General features: G+C 43.0%; 2 protein-coding genes across 2 annotated transcripts in view; one reads left to right on the top strand and one right to left on the bottom strand.

Moving 5' to 3' along the window:
* DENND3 (DENN domain containing 3) overlaps positions 1 to 15,290 on the bottom strand; it is a 37,670-nt gene extending 22,380 nt beyond the window's left edge. The window contains exons 1-7 of the mRNA XM_040547373.1: positions 15,096 to 15,290; positions 9,928 to 10,204; positions 9,034 to 9,149; positions 8,403 to 8,542; positions 2,605 to 2,716; positions 1,565 to 1,684; positions 301 to 519 (exon numbers count right to left, since the gene is read on the bottom strand). Coding sequence (XP_040403307.1) covers positions 301 to 519; positions 1,565 to 1,684; positions 2,605 to 2,716; positions 8,403 to 8,542; positions 9,034 to 9,149; positions 9,928 to 10,204; positions 15,096 to 15,179 — 1,068 coding nt within the window. The 5' untranslated portion in view covers positions 15,180 to 15,290. The remainder of the gene's footprint in view (positions 1 to 300; positions 520 to 1,564; positions 1,685 to 2,604; positions 2,717 to 8,402; positions 8,543 to 9,033; positions 9,150 to 9,927; positions 10,205 to 15,095) is intronic.
* Positions 15,291 to 15,367: 77 nt separating this feature from the next.
* On the top strand, positions 15,368 to 23,621 carry LOC121065181 (protein NYNRIN-like). Its single transcript, XM_040547783.1, has 4 exons — positions 15,368 to 15,398; positions 16,405 to 16,547; positions 19,438 to 21,223; positions 21,449 to 23,621. Exons 1-3 carry the CDS (start codon positions 15,368 to 15,370, stop codon positions 20,419 to 20,421), a joined length of 1,158 nt encoding a protein of 385 aa, XP_040403717.1. The 3' UTR covers positions 20,422 to 21,223; positions 21,449 to 23,621.
* Positions 23,622 to 24,299: the final 678 nt, after the last annotated feature.

The following is a 24,299-nucleotide window of genomic DNA, read 5'->3' as shown; positions in this document are numbered from 1 at the left end:
CCCACACAACTCTTTAAGCAAAGATCTAAAGGGAAATCACTCGTACACAAACGACATGTAAATGGAAATTTTCCCCAGATGAAAAAGAAACTCCCAGAAGCCACGAACAAAGAAAATAAAGGTAAGGGATATAACAAGCAACTTATCCCAATAAGCCAATGGTCACACTAACATGACTCTTATTACTTTTAGTTTCTTCACTTCTCACGCACCTAAATAACAAAACCAAGTTTCTAGGTGAATCTGAAAGAAGGGAGGGAACACACACATGGGAACTGAACAGCAAGAACAGGAACATACCGTGCTAACTTCTTCAAAATGGTCGATATGACACCCCATCAGAAAAGATGTTGGGGCCATTACGAAATCCAGCATGTGACGAGACAGAATAGGCACAAAAGTGTGCTGCCACTGAAGAGGATGAAGGTATAACATAAAGCATTCAGCCACGAGAGTCAGCAGGGCCCAGTCAGAAGAGAAGAAAACAATTCTCTGCTCAGTCAAAATGCAGGTCAAAATCTGAAAACAACAAAATGCTAAGTGTTTACAAGGAGTTACATCTAGAACATACAACATATACACAAGTATTTCATCTGCTTGCAAAACAGCCTCACAAGTTCTGTTTTCTAAGAGATACCTTATATATTTTTAAAATTGAAGTAACATCCAACTTGTTGTTGCTACCAACATCCAAGCCATGGCACGTATTGGTTATCTCGCAAAGGTGAGGACACAAACTCCATGCTCCAGATGCACCAGTTGCAGAGGACCATTACGGATTTCTGATAGCTCCTTTCATAACATGCAGAAGTGGGTGGAAAAACGGGCGCATCAGAAAAAAAAAAGAAGCCAGTACCACCTCCCCTCTCAGGAGGTTTACAGACATGGATAGAGGTCTCCAACCTGAGCTTTTTAGAGAAAGTGACACCAGTACTGCTATAGATATTGAACAACCTAACTGAACTTTGAAGTCAGATCATACATTTAAGCAGAGTCAGATCGAGTAACCTACAAGGACACTTCAAATCAAAATTACTGGACAATTCTATGAAACCCTGAAAAAAATTCTTTGCAAATAGCTTCTTGTATTTTCTTGTCTTTCTATACCATTTACATTCTCTTTGCAAGAGTGCCAACTGTTACTAATCCATCCTACAGGTCCTTTTTTTTTTTTTTTTTTTTTTTTTTTTTTTTACACATGACAAGCGTTCTTATGAACCTTCTGAAAATGCATTTTATGAGAAATCAAAATAAAATCTGTCAGCTTGGGCATTTATATTTTAAAATGTATGCTTAAGAAATTTAGCACCTGTTGCTAAACTGCAGGAGAAATAAATCCAGTATGCCTTAATCTGGTCTTTAAGTAAGGAAATATCTTAAGAAGTATGGTTTATTATGCCATATTTTCCATATGCAGAACTAAGGCTATTCTGAATTGCTGGGTTTATGATGGTTTTTGGTAACTAAAACCTCTTGTGTTTTTTTTTTTTTGTTTGTTTGTTTTAAATACAAATTACCAGTACCATTAATCCCACATACAATTTAAAGTGTTGATGAGCTTTACCTGCAGCACCCGCTTTGGCTTGAAACACAGCAACGGAAGGTGAAGATCCAAGTCAATAACTGGACTGTCCGGGTCCTCTCGTGAAGGAATTATTATTTGAAGTGGTTTCATATTAAATACCTGTTACAACAGATGTTTTCTGTTTATTTCTTAATAAAAGCGTTCCCACACCACATTTAGCCCAGAATTTTAGTTCCAGCTACAAAGCATTAAGATGAACTAACAGCAAAAAGGCAGGTATTTGAGCATTGGAATAGAAACAGAGAGAAATATCAAAAGATATAATCTCTAGTTTGAAAGACTGACAGGGACTTTGTTTCCTTTCATTATCATAGGTTGCTTGCCCAAAAAAACTTTAAAAGAAAATACTTTTAAGACTTCTGAAACCTTCTTTGTTACAAGTATATTATAATGCAATTTATATCTGTACGTACAACTGGAAAATTCAAAGTCTTGTTAAAATTCATTTAGGAAACAGAAAAATTATGAACGTTATGTGAAGAAATCAAGCCAAACAAAATGGCCTCTTTCAGTGTTTCAAATATTCCACTTCAAATATCAGGGGGACAAATGCTGCATGTGCTGGATACCTTGGTACTTGGCAGCTGGTTTAGCCAATCACTCAATGTTCCACCCATGCTCTTTTTTCCTCTTCTCCAAACCCCTTATCCAAGGTTCAAGGAAATCAGCTAAGGAGAAGCACATGGCTGAAGCACTGCCTCCTTGGAAGCCATTTCCGGTAGATGAAAGATAACAACGTGCCCAAAATCAGACGCAAGACAGGGAACTCCCGCACTTTGGTCAAGTGACACAGTTATAGGATTTACTGGGGTTTATATATGTGTATTCAGCAAGACGGCAATGGGATACTGTACAGGTGAAAGGGAAATTTTGTTTCCCTTTTGACATCAGTTACGTATCAGCAGGTGAAATCTCTGATCTGACAGGAAAGAATTTTCTCTAATTTATACAAAGCACCATCCTAGAGCTTTATAACGTGTCACATGAAGATAATTAGGAAATTCAGCATCAGTAATTACCAAGTGCAGCGGTCCTGGTGGCGGGCTGGGTATTAAAAATAATTTTGCAGCAAATTCTTTTATGTGATCATCGACATCTAAATCCTTGAAAGGTCGCAGTTGCACCAGTAAGCTGAAATTAAATTATAGAAAAATATTTATAAATAATAACATATAAACATGAAAAAAGCTTTTTTGTTGACAACCTAGAATTAAGAGGCATTACTAGGAGCAATGAATCTATTACACCAGATAATTTGTTTCTAATTTATTGGATACTTTAGTGGCTCCATTTAATTTTAATGACGCTGCTGTGTCAGAAGCAGACCGGTATTTTGGTTTGGTTTTGTTTGTTTTACTTCCTTGCATAAAATAATGCTCCACATGTATCAGAGGATACAGCTGGCACACTTGGTCTCATGATGGCAAAACAAATCTAGAGGTGAGACGCAGCTTGAGGAAGGGGCTTATACAGATTGCTTCAAGAACAACACAGTGCCATTACGTCCATCCCATCCCAAGCACCAGACATCAGCTCTGAGATGGAAAACACTGTCACAAAAAAAGAGAAACTGTATATTAAAGAAAAAAATAAAAAACAGGCTAAACAGCAGAGGAATTTGAAGCAAGAACCATACTTAGTACAAGGCCTAGCCCTGCATGAACACCACTGTTTGTTACCGTTCCTACCCCCCAAAAGGACAAATGCAAAGTGTAAACTTGTCAAATATTGCTATTCCGGATCTGTATTACCTCAGCTGTTTCAAGGCCACACAGATCATGCAGTTTGCATTATATGCCACACCAACTCACATGCATTTAAACGTACACGGTATTAATACTGCAAACCAGGAAGTCCGACAGCATTCCTGGAACATAACTAAGACGCTACAAAATCTGCAATTTCAGCCTGATCTGTATGAGCAGAAATTAGGAACTTCATGTGGTTAATATTCTCCACTGTGGTTTTATTCTACTTTGTATCTTCTTTGAACTCTTGCAGAAAACTCGTTCTTGGGAAAGGAAGCAGTCTACAAAGCAACTGAGTAGCTCGAGGGATACATCAGAAGTCAGGACATCATATTTGTTTACAGAATGTAGATTCCTGAATCAAGACACACTGTTCTGTGTCACCAAGCTTTATAGCACGTTAGCAATAAGGAAGACATCTAGATTTACTAAATTCACCTTTGGAAGCTGCCTTGGGCTGAGTACTAGGCTGCAACACGTATCCCCCACAGTCCATCAGCTACCAGGGGCGTGGAGGCGGCAGGGGGAAAGGAATTTGGAAATTCTCAAAGAAATCCAGGCAGCAGAACCATTTTCAACATGCTGCCACACTTAGGCCACATCTAAGGTACCAAAAACAGCACCGGTAGACCCAAGAGCTTTTTGTTTGTTTGCTACTTTATTATTATTTGAGATTAAAAAGCATGTGGAGACACATCCAGTAAGTGTTACAAGAGAAACTACCTGACCCTGATGCTGCAAAGGAGCAGATGTACAAAAGGGGCTGTGAGAGCCTCCTGATCAGCACGCTGCACCCATCAGTGTAACAGCAGCTGGCAGCTCTACACTGCAAATGCCTGCTGAAATAAAGGAGGTAATCTCTGAGACATTAGAGAGGGAGCTAAGGAGTTTACACACCTTCCATTACCTCTATTAACTGCCCTCAAACAGATTTTTCAGAAAGCAAGACCACAGGAGGATAGGTGCTTTGTACTGCCTCGGTGCTGCGAGCTATTTGCACTTTTCTCAAGGCAGCTGAAGAGACTCCTGTGCAGGTTGGAAGATTTCTTGTTTGAATGGAACCTATTCATCCATCCAAGATGAGAGCTCGTCCAGAGGGAGATCACTGCCAGGGATATTTCACTTTGTGAGTGAAAGATCGTCATTACTATGACAAAAGTTTGGAAGTTCACTTTGCAGTTCAAAGCACCTACATGGATCTAACTTTTGATGCTGTGTTCTCATCTTTAGTTTGAGCCTGTTTTCCAGTTGTTATTTTTACTATATTTTGGCATTTGATAAAGATTAGGAGCCCGAGTTTTATCTAGAAATTCTTATGATGATAAAATACCTGAGGAATCTTCTAAACGAAAACAAATAACCACCCACCTATGCGCAATCCCCTGCACTGCAGGTCCTGCAGACAACGAGCTCTGCAGAACAGAGCTTTTTATTTTTGTATTTTCCCAGAAATCTCTTGCTGGGTCAGGATCCTGAACAGAAACAGAACCTACTTCAACATCAGCCCTTTATTAGGGATCACAAAGAGGATTTTTCCCACAGGTAATTACAGGACAGAGCTACACACTAGAAACAGGTGGTTTAAGGTCCACCAGCAAGTTTTTTCAAATCCCCAGGCTGGCAGAATGATAAATCAGCGAAAGCACCCAGAAGAGGGGTAAATGAACATAACTGCCTTTCTGCTTTACAGGCAAACTGCGACAAAATTTTGTAATGTTACAAAAAGCTGAAACAACCCCAGCTGCACAGGGAACTATGCTCAAAACAGATCACTGAGGTCTCGTTTACTATAATTGCTTATATTCCATTCAGAACTGCCACACATCCCAGCAACTAACTGTTTGATGCCCTATGAGGAAAAATAAATAGATCAGTAACACAACCAAAACCAAAAATATGTTACCTCTCCACTTCTTCCTCTCCTTCCACTCAACTCCACCCTGGCACAGTATGATACCTTTTTATAAAAAACAAAAAACCCCAAAGGGTAGACATTCTGATCTTATCTGTCCAATGGAGTCAAGGAAAGCACGTGGTGATCACGAGCTTTGAAACAAAAATAAAAATCCTGAAGAACACATGGAAGCGTAATCAGTTGAGTTTCCAGTTCAGCAGGAAAAGCCAGCACCGAATCGAGTTTTGCCACTTGCACTTCCCCTCTCCTTCCAGCTGCACACACACACTAGGATCTTACAGCCAGACGCAGCAGCGATACGGAAGGAGAGCTGTGCCACTAAATGGCAAATTCCCCCGCTATATGACCAGGACAACTTGCAGTTCTGCTACCCTGGAGAACTGCCATATAATTATTGACATATCTACAAGCCAATTAAAGCTTAGATGGCAGGTTAAAGATAAATCTGAACTGCCCTTAGAAACCAGTGCAGTTTAAAGGAAGAAGCCATCTAGAGTTACCTTGGAGGCTAATGCTTTAAGTGAGTGCAAAAAACGTGTTATGCATGATCAAGGCGGAAATATTTAATTATAATGTTTGAAATACCCAGCCAGAGGCAGAAGGTTGCATTTCTAAAGAGATGACTCCACCTGCAACTTTCTTTCCACACGTGCAGGACTCCACCTGCAAGCTGGTTCCTGTCTGCTCTGAACAAATACAGGAGACCTAGAAACGTTTCTGTAACCTCTGGAATTTTCCATGGCTTTCCTGAACATTTTCCCACTTCTCCCTTAGTGGACTATTTAAAAATGCTTTCCCAAACTGACTGCTTCATCCAGCTCAGAAGCATCTCACTTCAGAGAGGAAATGACTCATGAACATACCATATAAACCTCTGCTGAGCACCCTAACTACAAAACTGAGTCTACGCTATTTCCCAGCCTGTGGATAGCTAGAGAGTAGTATGGCCCTATATGGGCTGAGTTCAGGGAATAAAAGAAGCATGAAGCTGGACTGGGTTTATGTGGCAAGGTTTTGGTAGCAGGGAGCTGCAGGGGTGGCTTCTGTCTGGGGGGAGCTGCCGCCCGTGGGGGACCCGTGCTGGAGCAGTTTGCTCCTGGGGGATGGACCCCGTGGGACTGAGCCGTGTGGGAGCAGTTCCTGAAGAGCTGCTGCCTGTGGGCAGCCCCCGCAGGCTCAGTTCAGGAAGGACGGCATCCCGTGGGAGGGACCCCACCGGGAGCAGGGGCAGAGAGGGACCGTGAAGGAGCGGCAGAGACGAAACGCTATAGACTGACCACAGCCCCCATTCTCCATTCCCCTGCGCCCCTCAAGGCGATGAGGGAGAAGAGGGTGGATCGGGAGAAGGTGTTTTTAGTTTGCCTGTAGTTTCTCACTGCTCTAGCTTGTTAGTCATAGGCAATAAATGTCATTAATCTCCCTATGCTGAGTCTGCTTAGGCTGTCACAATAATTGGTGAGTGATCTCCCTGTCCTTATCTCAACCCTTGAGCCCTTCCCGTCGTATTTTCTCCCCCTTTCCCTTTGAGGAAGGGGAGTAAGAGAGCGGCTGTGGTGGAGCTTGGCTGCCCAGCTGGCTAAAACCACCACAGAAGCGTATTATAAAGGCCTGATAAATTGCAAAGCATCACTGCTCAGGTATACAGTTGTAACAGTTACACAGATTAGCATTTATTTGAGGTTTGGGACTATAAAAAGCAAATGAATCACCTCCTGCAGTACCAATGGCTGATGCAAATGACTAAAATGGAAGGACTGGAAAAAGTGATCAGGGCAGGAAAGGAGAAAGTGAAACAAAGATTTCCTTTCTCATTTACTGGTCATCTGGATTTTGCACTAGCCTGTGAATACCTGTTTCTACCATGTTGATGTCCCTCATCCACACTTAACCCCTTTATTAATGTTCTGAAAGTGACAGGACAGAGCTAGCATGAAAAACAGCAGTGGGTGTTTTCTACTTAAGGGCAGCCAAGAGTTACTCACTTCTGGTATCAAAGCTTTTTGAAGGAAACATCTGAATTACCAGGAAGGAAGGAACTGCTTTGTTCTTCCGGGACTCTCTTATCTAAACCAGGGAAAGCCAGCCTCTGCTACATTCAAGCCCACAGGGGAAACGACCAAGGTACAGAGTCCAGTTGGGAGGTAGCGATGCACCCACCGCACCCACGAAACACGCTGCTGCCTGCTCACCTGCCCAGCACACCAACAGCAGGCAGAAACAGGTTGGCAGACTCAAGCTGTGGCCTAAAACCCTAGTATTTTTCAGCTTACATATAAGAATATCACTTGCTGAAGCAAATCCCTGCAAAATGAAGACACCTGACGTCAAATTTGTCTCTACAAAGCCTGACTGAAATTTACTGAAAGGAATCTTCTACCTCTGCAAGCAAAGATTAGCCAGGAATGTCCACCACGCAGTGCCAGGCTCCCTCGTGCAAGGAGCTTTTAAGCCACTTCAGAAAAGCATACAGATTTTAACAGTTTAACAACAAAGCAACATACAGAGGTTATGACCTCAAAATAAGTTACTGAAGAAGATTGACTTACGTTCACTTATCTTTTAATCCATCTGCACTGCAGAGTTTGAGTGTTTCTGACCCATGAAGTACTCTAACGCTACAATTTTATCTCCTAGTTCTACGACAGCCAGGTAGCCACTGTACTGCCTCAATTAAATTGGATTATTTAGTTAAAATGTCATTAACTGCTTATTCATACATATATTCACGTTCTTGTGGCATTTGTGTGGCGCATAATAAAGAGGTCTTTGGCTTTTGAAGTGATTTTCAGCAGTGTGACAGAACTGCACTCATCCTTCTTCCAATGGAAAGCAAAACAAAAACCAAACAAACAAAAAAATCGCCACAAAGTCTGAGGCATCTGTTTCCTGCAAATTGTTATTCTTGTAGGCATACCAAGAATATCAAAGAAAACAAAGACGTCATCACATCTAAACATTAAATTCTTTAACATTTAGAACTTGTGTTTTCCTGCTGCCCAGGTAACATTCACCTCGTGTTTCTTCTCTTCCACTCCCTCCCATGTGATAGAATCTTAACTTAAACCTGTTTTAGCATTCTGCACGTTGTGGGAACTCATGTATGAAAACCTGCACGGTTATATCCAGCAGAAAGGCACAGGATAGCAAGCCTTACCATGAGAGACAATCCTTGAGGGCATTAAAATACGGGTATCTGGATATAACACAAATAGCAAGCGGTACAAAACAGTCCGACTTCTTCTCAGTCCGCGCAGATTCCCAGTGGGGCTGCCCGTTTGAGGAAATACAGCCACCCTACAAGGAAACTACAGATTAATGCGTTTATGTTAATCAGGAATTTGTGGCTGGTATTTTCTCAAGAGCCCAAGAGATATGATACCCAATGCCCTCTGCATTTTCAGGGGATTTGGATGCCTATCTCCCTTGAGCTCTTCAGAAAAATTTCAGCCTACAAGACTAAAAATACATATCACGAAGAATTTTAGCACAGAAGATGTTTAGAAAGAACAGAGGGCACAGCCTTCACAAAAAACGTGCCCAAGGGACAAGCTCTTAAATACTCAGTCAAAACTCCTGAAAAACCTGTTATGGATTTTAATCAGAGTACACTAGAACAGCAATGCATTAAATTACAGCAGCGTTACAAAGTATGATTTGTTCTGTATTCCTACTAAGAAAAAATATCTGTTAACTAATTGCAGAAATTAAACCCGGCGTTATTTTCCAAGCGTTTTATTTTATATCTTTTAATATGTTTCAATAAAGGCATGAGTTAAATAACATACTTGCATAGGCTGGTAGTACTGCGCAACAACACCGTATGTTCTGTTACCACAGACATCTGTGAAGACCAGGAAATGAATCTGGTCCTCTTTTGATTCAGAAGTTATATAAAGTCCTCCTGCAATGAAGACAGATTTATAAAAATATATATATATATATATGTATATGTATTTAAAATATATAATGATATATATATACACACAGTGACAAGTGCTTGAAAAGTGATTATTTATAACAAATATTGCACATTGCCACTTAATTTCAGGAGAAATGTGTCGTCTGAAGGGTTTAAAATGCACATATATAATCCAACCGATCTAAGGATTATTACGAAGGTTATAAGCCACACATTACTAAAGAAGCAAGAAATACTACACGATTATTTTGCATTTTAAATGGCAAAGTTCAATAGATGAGTTTTGTTCACTTCACTCCCCCTTCAAGGTATTTGTAAGGTCTGCAGTACTAATATGCACGTTAAAATTGCTGCAATTAAGCCTGGAGGAAATAGTCATTACTAACTTTATTGTTTATCTTAGAATACACTAATTAGGCTATCTTAATAGCAAATGAAAATTCAAAGAGTCATTTAAAAAAAAGGGGGGAAAAAAAGAAAACGTGCGTGTGTGCCCGTCCATTTAAGCCAAGATTCACCAGTAGTGGACAGGGATTTTCTGCTTCCCTCCCCTGCACCTGCTGCAGCTTCTTGTGCTAATGGGTCTTGTGCTAACGGGTCCGTCCCGCACAGCTCAGCCCTACTTTCATCACCGACCTGCTGACAAGCAGACACGGTTTTTGTACTGTGGAATTCACAAAGAGAGCGAAGACGATCGTATTATGGGTCATGAAATGCATATTAAAACAGTTCTCGTTTAGAAGTGAGACCCCTACGGTACCTGGGAAGCACAGCTGTGGCAAACCAATAAGATCAACGTCCTTTGGAACTGTAATGTCCTCGGTGTCGGGTGCTTTCTGCTCCCCGTTGACACTCTTGATGTTTTCAAACTTCGGTTTCTCTTTCTTCTTTCGGAAAGACCGACGTTTACTTCTGTTCAAGTTATTAGCGCTTGTATTAGCCATGTGAATATCATCTCTGCCGATAAACGGAGGCACGAATACAGAAAGAACTTCTGGATCAAGGGGAGAAAAATTTGCGGGTTTTCTTTGAGTGTCCTATAAAAAATAATAACAATAATGCGTTAAGTTGATACTCATTCTGCTAGGTTTTTTGAACCATTTTAACACGTTTTTCTCCCTGCTCCTAAAATTGTGGGTTGAGAATACACGTTTTCTCTTCCTAAATAATTCATTTTTCCTTCCAATTTCCCACTTTAAATAAATTAATGCAAGGGGAATAATCCGGTCGTTTTCAATCGGTAAAGAATCATTTTTCAACTTTCAAAAACATGCCTTATCAGTAATCCCTTTCACATAGGAAAACTAACAAATATCAAATAAGGTATTTCCTCCTTCCAAGCATTAGGATTAAACATAAGCTCTCTATAAAGTAGCAAAATAAACCAGGCAACAAATAAATGAAAGCAAACAAAATAAAGGAAGCAGAGCTGAACTGCCTGCATAAGTCTTTGTTCAATTTCAGGGAAAGTTATGTTTTGACTCAGAATAACATCCACAGGAGAAGGAGGAAGGTCCTTTCACAAAGCAACTTTATAAAGAGATTAAGAATGTGATTAAAAAGAAAAAAAAGTCGGTGTTATAATAAACACAATGTTAAGCTACTGTAAGACATGAAGCCATGATTTATTTTTTTTTTTACATATCCTGATGACTAATGGAACAGACATCCCAAGATGAAATTACAACATTTTATAGCAGGCAACTTCGTGAGGTACTACTGCACAGAGAGCCCTTGCTGCCTCGCTTTGAAAAACTGTGGGAAAAGTCCTCAGAAAAGGAGATTCCCTTCTACTTCAGAGAGCTTTTTGGATTCTTGACCATGCACCTGATATGAGTAGCTGCATTTTAACTACTTCACTGTAATTTTAATTCCTTTGGCAAGGCAAAAACAGCAAGTGAGAGTTTTGCTTAGCCAACAGATATTTGGAAACAGGAAAGGCAAGTCTCACTGTGGCTGACAAGCCTTTCCGTGTGCACTTTTTGCCAACCTTGAAGACAGACAAAGCATACACGCAGCTTCTTTTACCTTAAGGCACGATGCAACTATCACTTATATTTTAAATAATCCTTGAATACCAACGCTGGCCTCATTATTTGCCCCACTTTTTCAGGTAGCTGTAATACACAAGGCTCTGTTCACTGAAGCCCATCCTCCTCTGTCAAAATTTTGTAACAGAAAGTCTCAGCTTACACATTCCAGCTGATGAACCCACCAGCAGTCTTCTTCACGTGTGAAGCACCACAAGAAAAATGAGAAGGAATACTTACCTTCATGATATATTAGTTACTGGATTATAAGATCCACCATACTCTATAATAGCATACTTGGAAAAAAAATATTTCCATAAAAATAAGAAATAAAGAGTGTGGGGAAAAAAACACTATTATTTCATAGAACAGAGTCTGAAGTAGAAAGAAATAGAGGGGAAAAGACAAAAGTTCAGGTAAATATCCACTGAGATACTCAAAAGGTACAGCAAGGACTTTAAGAGCAACTTACAAATCGGGGTACTGAGTGCCATACCCCGCCAAGAACTTCAGGTGTCATTTTTCTTAGTTGGTGACTGACAACCAGAGAGAAATCTAACGCGATCCCTCTCAAAAAAATAAAACACAAACAGAAAAAAATCCACGCTGCTAAGCACTGCAGAAGGAAGTTAAGAATTAAGGCTTAGCCCTGAGGCTGTTGTGGTAGGGAAACACAGACCCACTCCAACATCAGCAATCTCAACTTGGCAGCTTTGCCCCGCAGAGCTTTTGATGGGAGGCTGCTTTGACAAGGCAATCCCCGACTTCCTCTGAAGGCATCTCTATGCTACAGAGCGCTGGATGGCAGCCAGCGATTTAACGGCCTCTCAGCCTAACAGCTCCTAACGTGGCAGGGCCTTGATGGCTGGGACTACAAGAGAGGCATTAGACACCAATTTGATTTTTATTTCTTTTCCCACAGAACAGCCTCGTCAGCGTTGTCGCTGGCTCAGTGACCCAGTTGTCAACAGCCAGATCAGTTTGTATTAATGTCTAAAGCCCAAGTCATATTTTCTTACCCTCTCAGTTCAGAGAACGAATAGGCAGCAACCCAACAACATCCACTTGTGTCTACTATTCTTTGAGCATTTCTTACTCTCTGCTTCTCCTGCCACTTCTCTGTTTCGGGATGCTTCTCTTCTGACTGTTGCATTTCACTACCAATGTCCTTGCGGCATACCTAGCTTCTTGTAAAGACTAGTGCCTTTTCTCTCCTGTAATTCTGCAAGATTCTTGAAGTCCGTGATCTTATTCCACTGCTATTTACCCATTATGTTCCTGTGATAACAGTGCCACATGCGACACAGATAAAAGAGACTTTTTTAAAAACAAAACAAACCAAACAAAAAAAAAAACAATGACCACACTGCTTTAGACAAAAACAAGAAGCAGAGTGTTGAAAACACAGAACGGAGCATCCTCTCAGCCGTGTGATCTCGACTATTTGGTGTCTCCTTGATGGCATTCTCCTCTTCCCATCGCTGAAGAAGTTAATTCCACCTCAGGTGTCACCAAAGAATTGGCTTCTTTAAGGAAGAACCGGGCAGGGAAAGGTATGAAGCGTCCCCTAGAGGAAGGGACCTCTGGAGGTGACAGCAATGATAACTTTGAAGTTAAATCAAGTTGCTCTGGGTCTCATCCAGCTGTTTCAGAAATCCATTGAGAAGCAGATTCTCCCAACTTGTGCTGCAGCCCTCAAGTAACTTAAACCACTTCTTCTGGTAGCCCTCCTGTTGGTCAGCAGCTGTCTGCATCAAGGTATCCAAAAGTGGGCCAGTATTTCATGTGTGAATGAGCACTGAGCTACAATAATAACAATAATCATCACTTACCTTCACCTACTAGCTATGGTCTTGATAACACAGGCCATTACCCGGCAGCTTTCACTACCACAAGCTCACACTGCTGACTAATATTCAATGTGATCACACCTGGCTGCTTCTGCACAACATGACACCTCACTTCCAGGAGGCCACTACAGAAAAAGTCCAAAAAAAACCTGGTTTGGTGGTGACGTCTGCTTTGGGATGGCCAGAAAGCACAACACAGCCATTAAAGAGCAACATCTGTAATACTAATGGCGGTGGGTAGATTTAAAACCCAACAATGATGGAGCCAATGGAAGATCCCAGATGCCTCACAGACTGCCGGGATGTCACACTCATCACTTTAAAACTCAGCTTTATATCTGGAAATCTTAGAGCAAAAATTATCTTGGCAATAAGGACAATTAATGGGTGACAGCCCAGAAGCTTCTGCGCAAAACTGTCTCTTTGTTCCCGGAATCCCCACTGACAACAGGTAAGTCTCTTAAAACTTCTCCTGTCTGGGGAGTGGTTTAAACATCATGCTCCCACTGACCTCATTGACTTTATTACTCCACGCTGCAATAAAGTTAATGCATAAACACAATTTCCAGACCAAGATCTGAAGCATTGACAAGGTTATCCTACTGTTATATCTGTAAATATCACCGGTTTTCATCCACATTTTATTATTCCTGTCAGAAGTTCTCTTCTTTCTGCACTCACTGGAATTACACAAAACATAGCCCAACATTTTCTCATGTAGATAGTGCTGTGGAAGGAAAAGGAAGTGGGATAAACCTACAAACTTTCCCCAAGATAACAATTATTCTGTGGTGTAACAGCTTGAAGAGATGTTACTGTAGTAACATCCACACCCATAGAGACTACTTTCCTTTCTGACATTGTGTTTTGTACTGTGAGCAAAAAGAGGATTCAAAGCACGTGATGTGATCAGAACAATGGAAAGGCTTTTTTTTTTTTTTCTTCAGCCAGTTTCCTATTTATTGTTCCACATGTTTTTGGAAGCAATGAGATCAAACTGAGTATACAACAGTGGATGAAAGTGAAAAGAAAATTCATCCCTTCTGGGCCTGCTCCTGAAGCAGATGCCAAAACAACACATACACACCGATTTCAAAAGCCTGGTGGTAACATTTATGGCATAACTACTTCCCCAATTTGAATGTATACATGAATGAGATCCTGGAATTTGAACCTCTCTTTAGCCACTATCACTTAAGAAGCTGACATCAGCAGAAACCGTCTCCTGAGTGAGTAAGCACCAATAACACGTTTAACAAAGCCTTTTTTATCTAACGCTATGAGAGCACACGGCCAAATCCAAGTTGAAGAAAGACAGCAGAGATCCATGGGACCAGGAGCTTGGCTTTCAGCATGTGCCAGCAGCACCACGGCTATTCCCACAGCCAGACAGCTTCGAGCAGAGCCATCAGCACATATCAACAAAGCAAAATTAACCAGAGGACTTTAATTGTTAACTCACATGTGCAGCGGCAGGTCACGAGCACGTTACAAATATTCTAGGCTGAGTCCAACCTATCGACTCCTGTTGCACCTGAATCAAACAGGTTGTAATTGGGAGCACTTAACGAGTCCAACCTTAACCTCAATACCAGGATTTTGACCTCTATGTTATCCTGAGGGTATTTATTCTTGTTTCTAGCTTTTTTTCCACCACAGATGGGAAATGGGATGTTAACCTGTAAAGGATACACGCTATTCAAGCATTTTGCTGTTCCAGCTTATATAAAGCCACTTTGCATCCTTCACCAAAGCCCAGACCTTCCAAAAAGCGTAATTACTTCACATTTTTGTAGAATTCTCCCTGCTGTTGACAGTCTCCTGTCAACTTTTCAAGCATTTCTGCTGCATCCGATGACAGCAAGAAGGCCACCCAGGTGCTTCACTCGCGTCAACACTTGGGGAGAGAAGCCCAAGGAGGGCAGAGAGGAGTTTGCCCGGCTCGGACATGAGGTAAAAGCCGGGGAAGAAGCTGCAGAGGCTGTCCCACGGAGGCTGCCCCACGGAGGCTGCCTCCCGCTCCCCCTCAGCCCGCCGACCCCCCTCACCTGCAGGAGCGCCCTCAGCCGCTCTTTGGGCACGCCGACCATCAGGCAGACCTCCAACAGGCCCGAGGGCAGCACGTCCTCCATGGCACAGCAGCACGGGGCGGCAGGGGACGGGAGGACGCGGCGCACCTCCGCCTTCCCTCAGCGCCGCCCGTCCCCTCCCCTCAGGCGGCCCCGGGGAGGCGCCGCTCCCTCAGGGGGCTCCGAGCCCTCCTCTCCCCTCAGGGAGTTCCGCTTTCTGATTGGTCGTTCTTCCCGTCGCTCTGAGGGATATGGCCAATCAGAGCCGCCTAAGGGAGTTAGGCGGGCTTTTCGGGGCGGGGCGTCGCTGCTTGTGACCGCCCCGGCTGGGGGGGGGTGTGGCCGCATGGCGCTTGGCCGGGCTCCTCCTCCGGGAAAGCTCCCGGGGAAGCCGCTCCCCGCCTCAGGGGTGTAAACTTTGATTGCAATCCTATTTGGGACTCAGTCATTTATTACAACTGGGGGCTCGTCCGGGATGGCTTTGGTTCCCGAATTCTGATTTGTTCTAGGAGAGGCGCCCCACCATTTGGTGGCTCCTGTTCGAGTCGGGTCGGGACTAACGCCATCTTGTACCTGAATAAAGGCAAGCAAAGAGTTTGGTTTGGTTTTTTATGAGCTCCCTTTGCCGGTTGCAGCACAATATTTTGCCCGTAGTTCTGCGCGCGAAGATCCGAACGAAGACGACGGAGTCGTGAGTATTTAAGGCGTGTACCGTTCGGTTGGGTGGGATCCGGTTGCCTGTGTGTGTGTGAGAGAGTGTGACTGAGACAGAACTTAGTTCCGAAGCGATTGTGGAGGTCTTCTAACCGCAGTTCCACTCTCCCGCGAGGGACTGGGCCGGTGAAGGACCGAAGCGATTCCTGTAGGATTCGTGGGTGGGTGCCAGGTCCTAAACCCCCTGCGGGACACTCTCACTGAGGTAACCAAGGGCTGTGGGAATTGCCATAGTAGAATTCCTAGGTGGGTCAGACAAAATCGAAGGCCAGGCACCAGAAGAAAGGGAGCAAATTACCAGACGTACCACCAGAAAGTCCATTAGGAATAATGATTAGAAATTGGAACGGTGGGGGCCCCAGAAAAGGAAAATGTAAATTAAAAGTGGTCCAGTATTGTATGATAGAATGGCCAAAGGAGCCTTTAAGACCACATGTCTTTTGGCCTGTTTTTGGATCCTTTGAAGACTGGATTTGCCAGGCCTTAAATATACATGTTAATTCAAAGGAACCTTTTAGCCAGGGGGAAAGTGATTGTGCAGGATTATGGATCAGGACTTCACCTCCTTTTCCAGCCTCAATATTTACACTAAAAGCAGACGAGAAGTTTGAAGAAGAAGAAGAAAAACCGGAAAAAGAAAAAGATGATGAATGGGAGCCATTGGATAACCTACCACCTCCATATCCTAACAGTCCACCTACCCCTCCGGTGGCTGTGGTATCTCCACCAGTACCACCGTTGCCCCTGCCTCTACCACCAACAGCACCGGAATTAGACCGATCTCCAGCTGCATGTACGAGAAGTAGGACTGCCGTATCTGAGGGAGCTTCTCTATATCCCTTAAGAGAGGTACCCCTCGGAGGCAATCAGGGAGGCATCAGGTTTGTGGCAGTCCCATTAAATACCACAGATGTAAGGAATTTCAAGAAAGAAATGGGGACCCTATTAGATGACCCCCTCGGAGTAGCTGAAAAATTGGATCAATTCCTAGGCCCTAATACTTATACCTGGGAAGAAATACAGTCCATTTTAGGGATCTTATTTACTGCTGAGGAAAGGGGAATAATTAGGCAAGCTGGAATGAGAATTTGGGAAAGACAGAATCAAGCAGGACCCCCGGGAGACCAAAAACGGCCAAATGTGGATCCCTACGGGGATCATCAACAACCCCAAGGAAGACAGAATATGGGGGATTTGAGAACATTAATCATACAGGGAATAAGGGAAGCGGTTCCCCGAGGGCAAAACATTAATAAAGCATTTAATGAACAACAAGGGAAAGATGAATCTCCAATAGAATGGTTGGAGAGATTAAGGAAAAGCCTACAAATGTATTCTGGAATTGACCCGAATATGTTGGCCGGAACCGCACTCCTTAGAACACAATTTGTAGCTAAATCCTGGGGGAACATAAGAAGGAAATTAGAAAAGCTGGAAGACTGGCAAGAGAGAGGATTAGGGAAGCACAGAAAGTATATGTTAGGAGAGATGAGGAAAAACAAAAAGCAAAAGCCAAAATCTTTGTAGCAGCAGTAAGAGAAAGTCAGGAAAAGACCCCGTCTGGAGAGAGGAGGAAAAAAGGAATAGAGAAAGCACCTAGGGGGCAGCCTTATTGAGAGAGATTCACAATTCCCGTCTGTTACTATTGCAACAAGAAGGGACGTATTCAGAGGAACTGTCGTAAGCGGGAACAAGATGAGAAAATATTCAAAGAAGAATAGGGGTGTCAGGGGCTATATCTTCTGGGGACTTCAACATCAACGGAGCCCTTGATAAAACTATTAATTGGTCCCCATAAAGAGGAAGTTTTATTTTTAGTGGACACAGGGGCTGAAAAATCCACTATTCAAAGACTTCCAAAAGGAATAGAAGAAGGGAAGAGTTACATGTCAGTAGCAGGGGCAAAAGGAGAGCCTTTTAAGGTACCTGTCTTGAAAGATGTAGAAATAGAAACAGAGAAGAAAATTTGTTTTAATGATTCACTTTTGCTCCCTGAAGCGGAATACAATTTATTAGGAAGGGATTTGATTTTGAGATTAAACTTGAGCATTCAAAGCCAGGGGCCAAGTTGCAGATTAAATTATACACTTTAACACAAAAGGATGAAGAAGTCATTAACCCTTCAGTATGGTATAAGGAGGGGGAAACTGGAAAGATAGAAATGGACCCCATAAATGTTCAAATAATGGATCCACATCGTCCAATTAGAATCAAACAAAGCCCTATACCAATGGAGGGTCAAAACGGATTAAAACTTGTAGTTGACAGACTTCTGGAAAAAGGAACTCTGGAACCATGTATGTCACCTCATAATACACCCATCCTCCCCGTAAAGAAATCGGATGGGTCATACAGGATGGTACAGGACCTGAGAGCTGTAAATCAGCGAACAATCACTAAATTCCCTGTGGTGGCAAATCTTTATACTTTACTAAGTCGTATATCTCCCAGACATACTTGGTATAGTGTAATAGATTTGCAAGGTGCTTTTTGGGCCTGCCCTCTGGATGAGGGATCCAGAGATTATTTTGCCTTTGAGTGGGAGGACCCCGAAACGGGACGAAAACAACAATTAAGATGGACTGTGCTCCGCAGGGGTTTACAGAGTCACCAAATCTATTTGGACAAACTTTAGAGAAAGTCTTACAAGATTTCACATTACCCAGGGAGGTAAAATTATTGCAATATGTGGGTGATCTATTAGTAGCGGGAGAAACTGAAGAGGGAACCCGAGAAGCTACTATTAAATTATTAAATTTTCTAGGAGAAAAGGGATTAAAAGTGTCTCAATCAAAGTTACAGTTTGTGGAACAGGAAGTTGAATACTTAGGACATTGGCTGAGTGAGGGAAGAAAGAAGTTAGATCCTGACAGGGTATCTGGGATCTTATCCTTAAGACCCCCACAACCTAAAAAGGAAATTCGGCAAATATTGGGATTATTAGGATATTGTAGACCATGGCTTGAAAGCTACAGTGAAAAGGTCAAATTCTTATATGAGAAATTAACTAATAACCAACTTAAGTGGTTCACAGAAGATGATCAGAAATTCGAGGAAATAAAAAGGGCATTAATACAAGCACCTGTATTGAGCCTCCCAGATCTGGAAAAACCTTTCTATCTCTTTGTGAACACATCAAACCAGACAGCATATGGAGTTCTTACTCAAGACTGGGCAGGGATTAAGAAACCCGTGGGGTATTGCTCTAAGTTACTTGATCCAGTAAGCAGAGGGTGGCCTGCTTGTCTCCAAGCTTTGGTCGCTACAGCATTATTAATAGAAGAAGTTAGGAAGATTACCTTTAGTGCTCCTTTAAAGGTGTATACTCCACACAATGTCAGAAGTGTCTTACAACAGAAAGCGGAAAAATGGTTAACGGATAGCCGGATCCTAAAGTATGAAGCAATACTAATTGACTCCCCTGACTTAGAACTGAGGGTAACCTCTGCTCAGAGTCCAGCACAATTTCTGTTCGGAAAACCGCCGGAGAAACTACAACGTAACTGTTTAGAGGTAATTGAGACCCAGACTAAAGTAAGGCCAGATTTAAGGGATACTGAGTTGGAGAAAGGAGGAGCACTGTTTGTAGATGGCTCCTCCCGAGTAGTGGAAGGAAAAAAGAAAATCAGGATATGCAATAATTAATAAGGACCTAGAACCTGTGGAATCAGGGCCTTTGAGCCCATCATGGTCAGCTCAGGCCTGCGAGCTGTATGCCCTATATAGGGCCCTGGAACTATTAAAGGGGAAAAGTGGGACTATATATACAGATTCTAAATATGCATATGGCGTGGTCCACACTTTTGGAAAAATTTGGGAAGAAAGAGGTTTAATTAATACTCAAGGGAGGAATCTTATACATCAAGAATTAGTAATAAAAATTTTAAGGGCATTAAGAGAACCAAAGGAGATAGCAGTGGTACATGTGAAAGGACACCAAAAGGGATTAGATTACCGAACCAGAGGAAATAATCTAGCAGATAAAGAAGCCCAGGAAGCAGCATTGAGGATTCAGGTCGCTAAAATCAATATAATACGGGAGGAAGAAAGGCGAGAGGGAGGAGAAAAGAAGTTTGCCCCTGAGGAACAAACAAAACTGGAGAAAATAGGGGCTGAGTTAGAACAAGGAAAATGGACACTGCCTGACGGGCGAGAGATATTGCCAAAAGCATACGCGAGGCAAATATTGGAACGCTTGCATACACAAACACATTGGGGTACAAAGGCGTTAAGTGATCATTTACTTGAACAATTTGGTTGCGTTGGGATTTTTGAAATAGCAAAGCAAATTACACAAGGTTGTTTAACTTGTCAGAAAATAAATAAGAAAGTGTTTCGACAAGCAGCCACGGGAGGGAGAAAAACAGCCTATAGACCTTTCGAGAAAGTACAAGTTGATTTCACTGAATTGCCTAAGGTAGGGAGGATAAAATATCTATTGGTAATAGTAGATCATTTAACACAGTGGGTAGAAGCTTATCCCGTAGCACAAGCTACAGCACAAACGGTGGTAAAAATTTTATTAGAACACTTAATACCTAGATATGGGATAATCCAGCACATTGATTCTGATCAGGGCACACACTTCTAAAATAATAAAATTATTACGTCAATCGTTAGGTATTCAGTGGGAATACCACACTCCGTGGCACCCACAAAGCTCAGGGAGAGTAGAAAGAATGAATCAAACAATAAAACAACAATTGGCTGAGTTAATGATTGAGACACAAATGCCCTGGACGAAATGCTTACCATTGGCACTTTTAAACATAAGAACTAAACCACACAGTGAGACTGGATTATCACCATATGAAATGTTGTATGGTATGCCTTATTCTCAAGGGATGCCTCTAGGGAACAACGTAGTTGAGGATCGTAGTATCCAGAAATATATAATTACCATTGGAAGGAGATTACAAGAGCTAAGAGAAATGGGGATGATGGCTCAAACACCACCTTTGGGATTTGCTATTCATAAGATACAACCGGGAGACAAGGTCTTAATAAAAACCTGGAGGGAAGAATCACTGAACCCCCGATGGGAGGGACCATACCTTGTTTTACTTACTACTGAAACAGCTGTGAGAACAGCAGAAAGGGGTTGGACCCCCGCATCCAGAGTAAAAGGACCAATAACTACCGAAGCCTGGAGGGTTGAGTCCACTCCTGGGGAACTGAAACTGAGACTAAGGAGGAGCTAATATTCTGGCAATGAGGTTCTGCATGAATTAAGGGCGCCGGATAAAGAGGATAAGTCTGAAGGGAGGAAAGGGAGAAGGCAAGACTGGGGCAGGACCCTCCACTGCGGTGTGTATGGTCCACTGAGGGAGGCAACCCCTATGGGTATTGACCGCCGAGGGACAGGGCCTCGACTGGACTTCTCCCGCACTAAGGTCACGTTGTCCTGAGAAAAGTAACATAAAGACCTTTTTTTAAAACCCATAATTGTGATTAGTTTTCCAGGAGCTGGATTACCCCGAGAGGCCGAATGGTAACACAAGCTCAAATCGACCCTGAAAGCGGGCCCAACCCCTTGATTGAAGGTGTTTCCCACACCCTCAAGATTGGATGGCACAAAAGGGTAAGAAATGCTATACTTCCTGGTATTGTTTTCACAGGGGCAACTGAGCCATGGGCAAGACTGGAGGAATAACTTCTTCACTCTGGGGGAGGAAGTGGCCAAGGCCTTTAACTTTAGTAACTGCTGGATTTGTGGAGGACCGGGGGGAACTGAAAGATGGCCCTGGGTAGCTGGCCCGGTCGAACCCAAGTGGTGGGTCAGTAATTTGAGTGAAGTTCTTAATGGGACACAATTTTGGAAGGAGGAAGGAGGCCCATAGCGATTGCACTCGTCAGCTCGGGGTATATACTGCTTAAACAGAACAGGAACGGTAGCGGTAGGAAAAAGCATTTGCAATTGGACTCTGTCTCCCGGATATGATTGTACCGATCCTGGATGTAGACCTAAACTGTACAGCACGTAGTGGGAGATGGAATGCCACACATGTCCAGCTGAGAAACGGGACTTGGCTGCAATGCTCATATAGGGAATTTTTTGGATCCGGATGTGAAACCGTGGCAAGAGCACAAGAGGGGAGACAATTTGACAGCCAGATCTTGAGCTGTCAGCGTGATAACACCACTAAGGAACAGCATGTGGTACGGGTCTATCGCTGGAGATGGCAGGATGAGAATGGGAGGCGAGTGTTCTTTAAACATTTCTGGTCAGCTCATAATATGACAGGCCTCCGAAGAGAACTTGATTGTAACTGTAAGTGGAAACCCAATGCGGGAGCTTGGAAGTGCGCATATACGAGTACAAACGGGGCAGACATTGTAACAGGACCGCTCGGTAACAAGGACACTCTGTATTTTCATGCTCCAAAAGGTAAAGAGGGATGGGATGGTCCTTTTCCAAACGGGACGTGGGCCCTAAAGGGACATTATTGGGTGTGTGGCAAACGTGCTTACAAGAGGCTACCCGGAAACTGGTCAGGAATATGCTATGTTGGGTACATAAGACCCGTGTTCTTTTTATTGTCACAAACACAAGGAAATTATTTAGGAATAAGATTATACGATTACCTGAACAGAATGAAACGATCTGTTGACGCTTCCTTAGCCGGGGGTAGTACCCAAAAATGGGGAGAGGATGAATGGCCTCCTGAAAGAATCATACAGCATTATGGACCAGCTACCTGGAACCCGAATGAGGTAGTATCGGGAGCCCGAGAACCTATTTATAATTTGAACCAAATAATTAGGTTGCAACAATCAAACAGCGACGGCCTTGGATCTTTTGGCTGATCGATCCACTCAGATGAGGAATGCTATCTTTCAACATAGAATGGTCTTAGACTATTTACTAGCAGAAGAAGGGGGAGTGTGTGGAAAACCGAACGATTGTAATTGTTGTTTACAAATTGATGATAATGGAAAAGCGGTTAAGCAGATAACAAAGGAAATTAGGAAGTTAGCCCACGTCCCAGTACAAACTTGGAAGGGTATGGATTGGGATTTGTTTTCATGGCTGCCCAGTGGACCATGGGTTAAGAGGATGTTATTTTTATTTGTATGTGGTGTAATGACGTTATTGTTTATACCGTGTATGATACCTTGCTTTACGTTGTTGATACGCCGAATAATAAATAGTACCCAATTTGTGGTGACTTCGGTAGAGAAGAAGGGTGATGTGTCAATAATGATGCTTAAGAAATGGACCCCCCGAGAACCGACAGATGAAATCCAGTCGTTACTAGCAAAGGTTGAAGAAGAGACATGATAATATTAAAAAGAAGATGGGGGATTGTAAGGAATGGTCCAGCAATTCGTGTCAGTAGAGGATTTGAAGGGTTAACATTGAGGCCCGGGTCTAGGGGTTAAGAGAACAAAGGGGTTTTCAAAAAAAAGAAAACTGCTGACTATTGCACGGGACGTTGCACAGGTCTCTGACATCCGGCCCAGAGGCTACCAAATCAGAAGGAAGGGGGAGCTGAAGGACGATTGAAGGACAAAGCCTGGGAGGAAGACTACGAGCCTTCAGCACGAGCGACCCCCGAGGGACCACCGGAGACTGATACGCAGGTGCCCTTGGGAGGGTTCGGATTCCAGAAACCAATTATAATAACCCTGCCATTTCTAGAGGTAGTAATGAATATGTATTAGCCTAGGAGCATAAAAACCAGCCGCCTGATGTAACGGGTGCGCATCTTGGTGGAGCGGAGACTCCCGGCGCACCCAGCGCTGTTTGCTTGCCTCTATTCGTTTAATAAATTATAAACTTTGATTGCAGTCCTGTTTGGGACTCAGTCATTTATTACAGGGGGAAGCTCCTTGTTTTATCCCGGGAGGAAACAAGCCGTTTTTTTCAGCCCTGAGGTGCCTCGAGGCTGCCGGCTTCCTCATAGAGGCGGGTGCAGTCAGCGCTGCGCTGAGCGGTGCCGCTTGCCTCATGTTTGCTCCAAGTGACTCAGCAGCAGTGCGTGGCTGCCGTTAAATAAGAGCCATTAAATACGAGCCTCGTTTATACAACTTGTCATAGTTTCGACGAACCGTAACCGCAGAGCGGGTTGCGGGCTGTGAGGTGTTTTCGCCTCACAGCAGCAGGGCCCTGGCTTCGAGCTGCCCACGCAAGCGAGGGGATAGCGAGGGGATTCCGTGGTTTTTTTTTCCAGCTCTGTAATCTACACAGATACTGAGTCACTCCACACGTGTTGGCTTGAATTGGCTTTCCCTGACAGAAATGTACGTCCTCTGGGACTGGCACATAATTTTATCAGACACTGCACGAGGTACCTGCAACTGCGGCAAGCAGTTTCTTTGAAACCGAAAGTGTAAGAGGTAAATCTACCACAGCCGTCAACCTCTTCGTGGTTTTTTCACGTTTTACACACAAAAAAAATCCCAGTAGAAGTGCCTTTTCGTGGAGATTTTATAATCTGATTTTTTGTTTTTTTTACAGTCACGTGT

Source organism: Cygnus olor, chromosome 2 (genome assembly GCF_009769625.2).
Source record: "Cygnus olor isolate bCygOlo1 chromosome 2, bCygOlo1.pri.v2, whole genome shotgun sequence".
Lineage (NCBI taxonomy): Eukaryota > Metazoa > Chordata > Aves > Anseriformes > Anatidae > Cygnus > Cygnus olor.
Note: the sequence above shows the minus strand (reverse complement) of the source record. Positions and strands in the feature narration are given on the sequence as shown.